Here is a 13,704-nt window from a genome sequence, read left to right as displayed (position 1 = left end):
AAAGTAGAGAAAAACTGTATAAAGGAATGGGAAAATGTAGTTGTGGGAAACTACATAGGGAAAAACAGAGTATCCTTCTCAATTACTAAAGATGCATTGTTGAAGCAATGGGAAGAAAAAGGGCTGGAGAAGATTTCAGCAAATGTCCATGATTTATATTTCCTTAAATTCAAGAAGGGATCTAATTTAGAGGAATTCTAGAAAATGGGCATACATATATAGGATCCAATTGTATGAAGTTAGAAAAATGGTCCAAGGACTTGAACCTATTGAGTAAGCCAAAAGAAACTGCACAGATATGGTTCAAACTCTAGAATATACCTACACATATGTACAATTTTGAAGCCCTTAGTCATTTTGCATGTTTATTGGGTAGACCATTATACATGGATCTAATTACTGAAGGAGGAGAACACCTAACATTTGCTGGAATTAGCATTGAGGTGCATCCTAGAAGCACACTACCGAAAAGTATGACAGTAGTAGACAGAAAAGGAAAACCTACTGTCATGAAAATTACTTATGAGTGGAGGCTAGACAGATGCTCTTTCTGCAATACTTTTCAACATGCAAGCCGAAAATGTGATTTGGCTAAGGAAGAAGATTATAAAATTCATAATGGTTAGAAAGTAAAGATGCAGGAAAACGATACAAATGTGTCTATTTTTAAAGAGCAAAATGTGGTTAAAACACATAAAACAGAAGATAACGAAAATTATGTACAAGAAGAAAGCAATACGAAGAAGGAGGTGGATCATCAACCTAATCATGTTGAAGAGATAGTTGATGATTCTCAATTAAATCAAGTTGAAGTGGTTGCTGATGAAAACAGAGAGGAAGATACTCAGGTTAATCAAGAGGAAGAAGAGAATGTCAATGTTGATACAGAGGAATCTAAAGTTGTTGAGGATTCCAAAGATGAAGATGAAGGAATTAAAGATAATGATCTCGAAATTCAAGTTGAGGACAACAAGGTGAAGAGCTCAAAAATTCTGAAAAATAATTATTTCTATCAAATAACAAGTTCATATAAAAAATAAATCAAGATGAGAATATGCAATATTCATCAACCTCTTCAGTTCATCCCCCGTTCATTGCAAGAGGAAGGGGAAGGGGAAGAGGAAGACAATATGTTGAAACATCAGGTTGGTATAGAAATAAAAATCCTTATTGGGATAATTATGATTTGATACAGTTTGTAATCTTTGTTTGTAATCTCTATTTCTTGTATATTTGATTGCTACTAATCAGGTTCTTTAGGGTCGTTTTATTGTCATCTTATAATCCTAGATAAGACTTGTCTATCTTTGATTCTTGACCCTTCCAATTTTAGGATTTTAATAAAATGGTTTTAACCGTTTTCTAAAAAAAGAATTACTTATATAAAAGAGTTATGGAAAGTGAAAAAAATTAATATATTATTATATTAGATATAATATGGAGAGAGAAAATTAATATATTATTATATTATATATAATATAGAGAGAAATAAGTAATATATATTATTATATAGTATTGGAGAAAAAAAATTATTATATAGAAAGAGAAAAAGTTAAAGTATTATAAGTAAATAAATATAAAAGAGATATAATATTATACAGTAAAATAAATATTTTATAGTATATAATATATAATTATTAATATTATATATTAAAAATTTAAAATTTTAGAACCCCATGTAATTGCATTGGTTGCATTACCTTCTGGCCGTACAGTTATTAAAAATACGTACAAATGATCCATTAAAAGATAATAAGTATAATAAACGACTTAGACCAGCCCCGGATGCTATAAATTTTATAAAAATTAAAATCAATGAAAGCAAGAATTTAAAAAAACAAAAAATTCTCAACATTGAGAGTATTCATCCTTTGAGACACGAGGAAAAGGTAGAGGAATGGGTCGAGGAAGAAGCTCAGGTAAAGACAAATCCCGTATCAACTTTTACAAATGTCATAAATTGGGTCACTGCATATCAGAAAAAGTGTTTTTGATGACAAATCTTAAGTAGATTGGAAAATTAATAGGGATGATATCAGTGTCGGACCTGAGATTTCGAAGCCTGAGGCGAGCATAAAACTTGGTGCCCTCAAAGCTTAATATTCATACATATATTTTTTGTCGATTTAAATATAATAGTATTTGTAACATGAATTCTAGAAATAAAATATCATCAAAACAATATGTCATAAGTAAATACTAAAAAAACAAAGAAGATCCAAACAAAATATAAAATTCATGTTACGAACTAGTACATAGTCACTTGAATATTACTCGTCTCGCATTTTTTGAAACGAGAGTATTGATCAAGTTTGCATAATCAATTTTCTCAATAATTTTTTTCTCGATAGATAACATAACTAACTCATTTAGTTTTTTTTGCGACATAGTTGATCGAAGATAAGTTTTAATCAACTTCAAATTGGAAAAACTCATTTCCGCAGATGCAACAGTAACTGGTATAGTCAACAAAACTCGATATGCCATATAGGAATTTGGATAACAACCATCCATTGTTTTCAAATAATTCAGCACATCAATCGCTCTTTTTGCTTCTCCGGGTAATTATGAATGTCTTAACAACTTTAGTTCTAGAAATAAATTTGATCCATCAACATCGGAGTGCCCATCATGTGTTAAAGAATTTGGAAGATTGACACATGAGCTCAAGAGACCATCATCATCAATAGACTTCAACTTCTCCGAAAATTTCTCAAAGCGAGTTTGAAGTGAAGAAAGAGCTTGATCAATTATAATTAAGAAGTAATTAACTCGAAAAGATTCTTTAGGAGATTGAGTTACCTCTTCACTATTGATATCATCAAATTGTCTCTTTCTCCGAATGATGCGTTTTTCTCGGAAAATAGGTTCAATTCATATTTCACTTGAAATATGTTTGACTTCAACCAAGGCTTGATCAAATCCAAATTCTCTAAACTCTTGGAGAAAAGAAATAATTCTCTTTAACTGTCCAATAGCAACATCAATATCCATTTTTTCTGATTGAAGAAACTTACTGACAATGTTAATCTCATATAATAACTTGTACCAAATTATCATTTCGGTTAGGAATTCAAAATTCTCAAGTTCAAATGATGTCAAGCCCTCAGCTTCACTCTTTATTTTTGAGTCATAAGAAGTGTTTGCCAAATCAATTAAAGCATCTCGTATTTTTGAAGTCTGGTCTTTTATGGGCTTCATACTTTCAACATGACTTTCCCATCGTGTTTATGATAATGGCTTGACCGTAAGACCTTGTACATGATTTTTGAAGATTTTCCACCGCTTGGTAGAAGAAGAGAATAATGAATATATGCGTTGTATAACACCAAAAAAGGACATCGTTTTAGGACAACAATTTACCATATCACATAGTGTGAGATTAAGACTGTGGCATCCACATGGAGTGTAGAAAGCTCTAGGATTAATTTCAAGTAATCTATTTTATACACCCTTGTTCTTGTCTTTCATATTAGATCCATTGTCATATCATTGACCTCTTATATCGTCAATCGCAAGTTCGAGATTGCTCAAAATATTTTTAAGCTCTATAAAAAGCCCAAGCCCAGAAGTTTCATTAACTTTCAAAAATCCAAAATTCTTCAACCACTATTGCATTTTCTGAATCATCCACACATCTAAGTACAAGGGGCATTTGTTTCTCGTGACTTGCATATGGAGTGCAATCAAGTATCATAGTGAAATACTTTGCATGCTTAATTTTTGCAACAATTAAACTTCTTACTTCAGTTGCCAACATTTGTATCAATTCATTTTGGATATTTGGCCCAAGATAAGTGTAATGAATCTGTCGTTCTTGAACACGCCGAAGATGTTCCTCCATTATTGGATCAAATTTGGCAATCATTTCAATTAACTGCAAAAAGATTCCATTATTCTCAACGTAAAGCTTTTCACAATCTCCTCGAAGTGCCAAGTTATTTTTCGCAATTCTTTGCACAACTGCAATTATTCTCTTCAATACTTGTTTCCAATGTTCTCTCTCTTTGTTAATTGCTACTTGCACACTTTCATCAATTGTCTTTATCTTTTGAAGTCTTCTTTCTAATTCAATCCAACTTGTCATACAATCAATATGATCTTTACTAGTTTCATGAAGATTGAGGCATCGACTGATATTCTTCCAATCTTTGTATCCTTCGTTAGCCAGATAACCAAGTTTCGCCATGGTTCTTTGAGTTTTGAATAACTTGCAACAAAAACAGAAGATCTTGTCCATAGAAATAGAGTACACTAACCATCTTCTGTCACTTTTCTCACCATTTGTTAATTGTCTCTTATAATGTGATGGATTGAAATGTCTTCCAGTGTTATCAAGAGGAAACAAAATATCATCATATCTTTTAGGACTTCTTTCAACCAAAAAGTCCCAATCTCTTATAATATTTTGCATTTTGTCCCAATTTCCTAGATCATCAACATTTAAAGGAAACAAAATCTTTTGATTTATATCTCCATCAGTGTCACTTTTAGGCATACTTACATCGTTCTCATTTTCAGACTGTTTTGGGTTTTCATTGCGAAGTTCATTCAATTCACCATGTTCCCGATCATTCAGCTTATCATCGATGACATTATGGTTCACTTGCTCTAGTATTTGATCGCTTGTGAAATACTTATTAAGGCTTCCTACTTGGCTTTGAATTAAAGCATCTTCCTTTTGTTTTTTCTTTCTTTTTTCTGCCCCAGACAATTGTTTTCTTATAGGAGGCATGCTTGATAAAACTCTAAATGCTAATCTGCATTAAAAATTTATAGATTAACCAGTATTATATGAATCTATGATTAACCACAATATTGCACTTCCGCTATGCAATAATGCAAGATACAGATTGTGAATTCATCATTCCACCAGACAAGTCCTCAACAACCAAAAATAATCAAGTAAATCGAACCAAAATCTCACTGAAATCGGAGGAAGAACTCTAGTGGGCAGTGGCATAGTGCCGAGAAACAAGGTTGGAACAAGCGAAAAAGGCCCAAGAGCTCGGGGAAGGAGACGACCGAGTTTTCTGCTCCGATTCCGGCAAGCTGGAGGATCGACGACGGGCTTGGAGTTTGGGGAAAGTGTTTCCTTTTCTTTTTCCAGAATGTTTGTTCTTATTTTTTTTTTCTTTTTCCTTGATTTTGTTGATAAATGGGAATCGTGCGATTATTTTCTCCAAGTAAGATAGTGTTTTTTATTTTTATTTTTTTGGATACAAATTAAGTTAGGGCTTATCATTGATAGGTTATCAATTATTATTTATGGAACCCATCAACATATCATTATAATTTTATTTTATTTTTGAAGATTTTGGTGTTAAAAATATTTGGACCTAAGGCAATTGCCTCACTTATTACACAGCCGGGCCGGGATGATATATGATTTTTAGATTAAGGTTGCTAAAATAATATGTGTGGGAGTCAAGCTTGATTCACTGATCTGAATTCAGGGGGTTGGATGATATATGATTTTTAGATTAAGGTTGTTCAAATCATATGTGTGGGAGTCAAGCTTGATTCACTAATCTGAATTCAGAATTTAATCATTTAGACAAACTAGGCAATGGTTCAAGAATGGTCACTAAAGACAAGGGAACTGTGAATCTAATGATAAATGGAAAAAAATTATTGATTGAAGATGTGTATTATGCTCCAGATTTAAAAAGAAATCTTCTTAGCATAGGTCAATTTCAAAAGAAAGGACTGATTTTGCTGGACATGGGATGCTAATGAGATTTATCATCATGAAAAAAGGTTGGTGATAACCACTAAAATGAGCTCCAATAGATTGTTCAAATTCAATGTTACTCAACCACCTGCTGAAATAAATAATGAATCAATATAAACATGTCTAAACAGTTCCATAGAAGAATGATCTCAATTGTGGCATTGCGGGCTAGGACATCTTAACTATAACATTCTTCAGATGATGTATTCAAAAAGAATAGTAGAAGGCTTCCAACTATATATCTGCAGAAGAGAAATGTCCACAGTGCCTAATAGGAAAGCAAAAATAATGAAAATTTCAAAAGAAAGCAAGTAGAGGGCATCCAAAAGACTTCAGCTCATCCATTAAGACCTTTGTGGTTCAACAAATCCTGCTTTTAATGGTGGAAAAATGGAGTCTAAGGCATATAAACTAGATGATCCTATCACAAAAAGGGTGGTCATAAGGTGAGATGTTATCTTTAAAAAAAACAAGTATTGGGATTGGGAGAATGAAGTACTAGGAGACAAAAGGAAACCAATCTAGAACAGTGGGATTATTGAAGAAGAAAATGACATTGAGTCAAATGCAAGTGAAAGAGAACCAGTGAGTTCAAATCCACTTGTTCAAACAGTTGATGAATCAAATGCTCCTATTGAAGATGACATGCCATCCAACAACACTTCACTTCCATTAATAAGATCTAAAAGATCAACAACTTGGAATGAAGACTATGTATTTGGAGATGAACTCACTAATGAAGAGACATAAGAACTAATTGATGTTGCATTATATGTGACTTCAAATCTAATATCTTTATTAAGAAGCTGCTCTTGGTAAAACCTGGACTGAAGCCATTAAACAAGAGATCCAGGCTATAGAGAAGAATGAAACTTGGAGGTTAGTTGAACTTCCAAAAAGAGCAAAGAAGATTGGAGTTAAGTGGGTTTTTAAAACCAAACTTAATGAAAATGACAAAGTTGATAAGTACAAGGCAAGGTTAGTACTCAAGGGTTATGCACAAGAATTTTGAATTGACTATAATGAAGTCTTTGCTCCAATCCAAATGGTAATATATCAGTTGCATCTCAAAAAAGATGAAAATTTAATTAAATAGATGTGAAAAGTGTTTTCTTACCTGGAAAACTTCTTGAAGAGGTGTTTGTGGAACAACCATAAGGGTTTAAAAGAAATGAGGAAGAACGCAAGGTATACAAGTTAGATAAAGTCTTATATGGTTTGAAACACGCACCAAGAGCTTGGTATAGTATTAGTATGATTAATTCTTACTTTGCACAACAAAGGTTTCTTAGATGTCCTTAAGAGTCAACATTATTAGTAAACTCAGGTCAAAAGTGAGATTTTAATTGTAAATCTTTATGTGAATGACTTAATTTTGATAGAGAATAATGGGGTATCTCATTCAAACAAACTATGATGCATGAGTTTGAAATGAAAGATATGAAATTATTTGTTGGTGTGGATGTCAAATAGGGTAATACAAAGAATTTTCATCGATGAAAGAGAGTAGACTAATGAGATTGTAGAGAAGTTTGACATAACTGATTCTAACTTAATTAGAAATCTCATCATTCTAGGAGCTAAATTCACTAAGGATGAGAATGCAATCAAGACAGATGACACGGTCTATAATATCAGTTATAAGGAAAGATTTAATGTTCGTAGTTGGAATAGCAAATATTTTATGGAGTCTCCTACTGAATTACATCTAACATCTAAGTATAATCAAAAGATACTTAAATTTCATCTGAAAATGTTTTAAATTTAACTTATGAAGTGTCATGCTAGTTCTTCTTCAATTCCAAAAAAAAAGATCCTTAAATATATATGGAAGGAATATTGGAACTTGGAATTTTTTATGAGCAAAGAAGTCAAGTGAGTTAATTGGTTTTATAGATAGTGATTATGCATGAGACATTATGATCGAAAAAATCCTATTGATTGTTATTTTTCAACTAAGGTAGAAATATTAGTAGCAACAACTGTAGGAGTATGTCAAACTGTTTGAATGAAAGGATTTTTGAAGCTTTACATTATTCTCAAGAAAAATGCACTACATTATTATGTGATAATACTTCAACTATCAAATTGTTTAAAATGCAGCATTGCATGGAAAAGTAAACTTATCTATATCCGATATCACTTCATCATAGAGCTGTCCAATGATAAATTAACTAAAGTTGTGTATGGTAGGATGAATGAAAGTTTGAGAAGTGCAAGTGGTGTAACTGATAAACTAAATGGTGTAGTTTAGTTTATGATTTGTTATTATTTAATTGATTTTATTTAATAAATGTTGTTTGACTTGACTTGGTAAAGGCTAGTTTCATGGTAGTTATTTTTTTTTTTTATTTTTTTTTTTTTGTTAGGAGTAAGTTATTTATTTTGGATTATTTAATTTCTTTTATGTTTTTTTGAATAAAATTATCGGTTTGAGCTTTTTATTTTACACTATTTTCTTGAGAGTGTTACTAAAAAAATTGAGAATTAGTGTTGTAAGCCCTAGAATAAGTTGGCTAGTCCAATAGTTATTTTACAAGTAAATTGTTTTAACAACCAACATTTTATATTTAAGTAATTCAGTAGTTAAATAAAATGTGGAAAAAAAAAATTTGGGTTGAACAGTTGTAAATGATTTTAACTTCAAACTTGGAAAGAAAAAAATAGGTTATGTCGATACAATGTTTAAGTTTGACTGTGTTTGATTTGGGTTATATAATATATTAATTCAGTTACAATCCTAAAATTAATTTTAAATCATTTAAGAGTTAAAAATATTTATAAATTGATTAAAAAATGTTATCTAAAGATATTATTTGAGATCACAACTCCAACATTATAAAATTGATATTTTTAATAACTAAATTTTTAAAATATATCTTTCATTAATTAATTGTGTTACAGATTAGTTGAAATAAATACACAAAATTATAATTTGATTGATAGATTGATTCGACTTATTTTAACTTTACAAAGATCATTAACTATGAACATTTGAAAATTGTTCAATAAAATAAGATAGAAGAAAAAAATTAATTATAATAATTTATATTGAAAGAAAGCTTATTGAATATATTGATTTAGATTCTATAATATATTTATTTTATTTTAAAAAGAATAGAAGTTACAACTAAAATTTTATTAAATTTTATAAAATAAAATTGTCTTATTTTTATATTTTTAATAATAGAAATACAATTTTAAATATATAAATTTTGTATTTAAATCGAGTATTCCAACCCATTTTAAATTTCGTATATTTATTTTATTTTAATAGTGTATTTGTAAATAAGTTTAATTAATATATTCATTTATTATTCCAAAAAAAAATATGAATTTGCCCATGATTTAGTAGATATTATTGTTTATTATTGAGAAATGGAGGAATCGTAGTTCTGAAGTTAGAGTATTCATTGTGGATGTTTGTAAGGTGAGGTGATTAAATAGTTTACGTGGCCTGGGAGACCCCTCTCTCTCCTCTGCGTTTGGATTTGTTAGGGCTAGTTTGAATTAACCCTAAGGCTCTTTTGGCCTTAGGTTAGGTTTAAGTTATTTTCACTAGTTTTAACTCTAATTAGGAGGTCATCAATATTTTAGAAAAATTATATAATATGACTTTGTGTGAATTTTTTTTTCTATTTTTCTGTGTAGGTGTTGAAATATTTAGGAATAGTTTGATCAAATTTGTTCGTTTTAGCTTATTTACGGTGACTATTGCGTTATGTTAGTTCAAAAATAAAAACATTTATATTCTTATGGAATAAAACCTCGCAAATTAATGTGATGTACTATATAGGTACACGATACTTTCAATAATTAGATTTAATTAAATGTCAAATTACATAATATAGAAGAATGTCTTAAGAATAGAATGGACAATTTTGTTATAAATAAGATAGGGCGTAGTTAGAAATTATAGAAACATGAGGATAGGACGGATGCCTTTGTTAATAAAAGATAATAAAATATTTGTAAAATATGTATTTTAATTAATTATCAAATATGTGTAGTAGAGACCACCCTCTAGTGGGTACATGGAATATTATTGTGATGGAGTACTGTGCTGATAACATTTTTTTTATGTGTAAAATACGAGATCCTTTAATATAATTTTTTTGAAATTATTTCATAATTTTTTAATAAATAATTAGGTGACGTTCTCTTAAGTGAGTCGGTTACGTCATACTTTTGTTAGAAAATTCAAGTTCATCGTCTCACTTTAGGATTAGACAACTCCTGATATAGCGGTATTTTCATCAATTTTTACAATATTCGAAAGGAACGTAAACCAATGAATTATCTAACAAAGCTAAATCGACAAACTTGTTTTCTAAAAATTAGTATGGGACGCGAGCAGAAGGTAAGACATTGAGACTCCGACCAATTTTAAGTACGAATTATCTTTAAAGACATGCGTCAATTTTATAAGTGTACAGTAGCCAAAAAAAATTTTAACCAAATATTCCATTAAAAGATAAGGGGTATAATAATTCAACAATTCAAACCATTCATATTTGTTGCAAAATATAAAATTTGTAAAAATTAAAACCATGAAACTAAGAAATTGCCGAAAATCATAAATATATTTCATAAATCAAAGATAATAGAGATTATAACTTATCAATTTAGATCCATCTAATAAATATTATATTATGTTTCAATTAAGGTCAATCTATGTTAAGGTTTAGGGCACTTCAAGGGACCAAAAAATGTTATTTATTTATTATAACGGTATAAATGTGACTAATTATAATATTCTCATTATTTTATTAAGTTTATATATTAGTTTTAACTTATCTAAACTTTAATTTCTAAATTTTTATCATTACAATCCATAATTTCAAATTATGGTAGAAAAACTCTACATATGGAGATTATCAATACTATTCTATATTTATTTATTTTTAAATTAATTATTTTAATTAAATATTAATATCATTTATCATTCAATTTTTTACAACTCCAAATCATATATAATTTATGACTACCATCAAGGTGTCCTAGTGGAAATTATACTTAAAAAATTAAAATATCACTTTGAATAGAAATGAATGTTTATAATTAATTATAGGGTCTCATTTTAAATCTTCTTACTTAATAAAAAATAATAATAATAATAATTAATTACTGTTTGTTTGGTTTAAAATATTAATGAATTAATTAAAAAAAATATATTAGATTTCATTTTAAATATCAACTGTACTTTAGTGAATGACAAGTAAATATCAAACAGTATCAATATCAAAAAAAAGAAAAAAGGAAAAAGATGGGCCTAATAGAAAAGAGATACCTAGAACCTTCGAGAACCACAAAGATATTTCCGGTGAATAAATCGGCCACGTCGCCGCCAACTATCATGTGTCGACAAATAGCTTCACGTGGCTTCATTAACTTTATGTACCTTTTCTCTCTCCCTCTCTATAAATTCATTCCTACTCTCCTTCATCTTCTCCACAACCACCACCGACCAAATACTAAATACTCATCGCCGCCTCCGACACCACCACCGCCGCCAATTACCTTCTCTCTCCTCTCTCTAAGAAAATGGCACTCACAACCGTAATCCAGTCCTACCTGGCAAGACCAATGACACCCAATCAAATTTCTCCGGCCAACAATCTGTCACGTAATCTCCGTCAAACACCGACAACCCTACGTGTCCGATCAATGGCATCTGTAAGTTATCAATCGAAAAAAAACATAAAATCTTAAAACTAAAAAAGATTGTATTTTTAATAATGTTAAAAACCATGCATGCAGGATGATCTAAAAGACGAGGTGACAAAACCAGTTTCTGGCGTTCCGCCGCCGTTAACCGCCGATCAATCGCCTCTTTCACCGCCGCGGCCAAAGGCGGTGGTCGCAAGTACTAAGTTTTCGGATTTGTTAGCGTTTAGTGGACCGGCGCCTGAGAGGATAAATGGGCGGTTGGCGATGACAGGATTTGCGGCGGCGTTGGCGGTGGAGATAGCTAACGGACAAGATGTGTTTTCACAGATATCTAACGGAGGAGTGACGTGGCTGGTGGGGACTAGCGTTTTAGTATCGCTGGCGTCGCTTGTACCTTTGTTTAAAGGAGTGAGAGTTGAGTCAATTGGGTCGGGTCGGATTATGAACCCGAATGCTGAATTGTGGAATGGGAGAGTTGCTATGTTAGGGTTAATTGCTTTGGCTTTTACTGAGTATGTCAAAGGTGGGGCCCTTGTTTAAGTAGAATTGTAATTTGTATTTTTAATTATTCATATTTGTTAGTATATTTTATATGTAATTGTAATTGCAATATAATAATATAATATAAGGTCACTTGAACTAGCATTTTTATAACTAGATGATATGTGCAATGTATAGAGGCCTTTTTAAAAAAAAAGTTGTTTAAATAAGAAATGAAATACCCTAATAACCAAAAAAAAAGTGCAAACATTATGTCTGAATTCTGAAAGCACCCATTCTAATAATGTAGCTAGGTGGTACTTTTGTGACTTGTTTGAAATACAATATTATTCAAGGTTTATAGAGGTATAATTATGTATTGTAAAATTAATTAATTAAAATTAAATATAAAAACACCAACATAATAATAATTTTTAAAAACAAATTCTTGTTAACTATAAAAAGTAAAACTAAGTTCCAATACAAAAATACATTAGATTAATTTTTATTATTTATAATTTTTTATATTAGATAAATATATTTATTTTCAATTTTAATGGTTACCTCTATTTCCAAACTTTGAAAGGATAATGTTAATATTTTGTTTTGGTGAGAAATTAAATATGAAAACTTATCTTTTTTTTTTCTTTTTCTCATTCCTTAAAATAAAATGTTTTTTTCAATTGATTAGAATGCCATTTAATTTTCTCTCCGTTCATACAAAAAAATAAATAAATGAGTATTGAAAGTTTTATTTAGAGTGAGTCACCTGTAATTTTTTATTCATCAAAGTTTGATATAGAAAAATACTTGCATTTTATCACATTAATATTTGTATACATTAATTTTAGTACTAATTTTGGTACGATATTATACTATTAATACTAAAAAAACATATTTATTTAAGAGAAAAACAATTTAATATGATTATTTATTATTAAAAAAATATTAGAAACATTTATAACATTTATCATAATTATTTTTTAAATCCATCATTTATAGAGAATAATAAATATTAAAAATTTAATTTAATTAAAAAATTGGAGTTAACTGAATTAAACATAAGTATAACTTTTTGAATAGTGACTTATATTTCAGATTTAATTTAATTGTGTTTTATTCTTTTGAAATTGACAACCTATTAAATTTTATTTAATTTTATTCTTAAAATAAATACTTTATAGTTTAATAAAATTATTCTTATATTTTATAAAATAAAATATTTAAAAATTGTATATATCAAATAATATTACAGTATAAATATATTTTATTTTGATTTTAAAAAATATGTATCTGTAATTGAATTAACAATGAATTTATTTTTATTTGAAAAGTAAAAAGATTTTTTAAATTTAAAAAGATGAAGTTGATACTTTTAAAGTTGAAGTCCCATATATGTTTAAAGAAATATATATATATATATATATATATATATATATATATATATAATATATATATATATATATATATTAAAATTAGTTGATTCATTGATGATTGTTTAATATTAAATTATAATGATTGTGTAAACATAATTTTTAAAATAAAAATTAAAACATAATTATTTACAATTAATTAATTATTATATATTTCTATTCTATATATATATATATATATTTATATATTATTTGATATTAAAATTCTCATATTTTTATTATATCAATAATTTCAATATTAGGTATACCTTTTAGAATATATCAAAAAAATCAAAATATTTTGCGGAGATATTCAATAATTTTTCATCACTACTTTTACCTTTAGAAAAAACTAACCAAAATAATTTTGAGTTCATTTTTTTAAAATTAAAAATATCAACATTCATA

At 28.8% G+C, this 13,704-nt stretch overlaps 1 protein-coding gene across 1 annotated transcript; it reads left to right on the top strand.

Annotated features, from left to right (window-relative positions):
- Positions 1 to 11,175: 11,175 nt before the first annotated feature.
- LOC124938553 (early light-induced protein 1, chloroplastic-like) lies at positions 11,176 to 12,046 on the top strand. Its single transcript, XM_047479020.1, has 2 exons — positions 11,176 to 11,410; positions 11,495 to 12,046. Exons 1-2 carry the CDS (start codon positions 11,279 to 11,281, stop codon positions 11,942 to 11,944), a joined length of 582 nt encoding a protein of 193 aa, XP_047334976.1. The 5' UTR covers positions 11,176 to 11,278; the 3' UTR covers positions 11,945 to 12,046.
- The last annotated feature ends 1,658 nt before the right edge of the window (positions 12,047 to 13,704 follow it).

Source organism: Impatiens glandulifera, chromosome 5, assembly GCF_907164915.1.
Source record: "Impatiens glandulifera chromosome 5, dImpGla2.1, whole genome shotgun sequence".
Classification (NCBI taxonomy): domain Eukaryota; kingdom Viridiplantae; phylum Streptophyta; class Magnoliopsida; order Ericales; family Balsaminaceae; genus Impatiens; species Impatiens glandulifera.
This window is presented reverse-complemented; position numbering and strand designations above follow the sequence as displayed.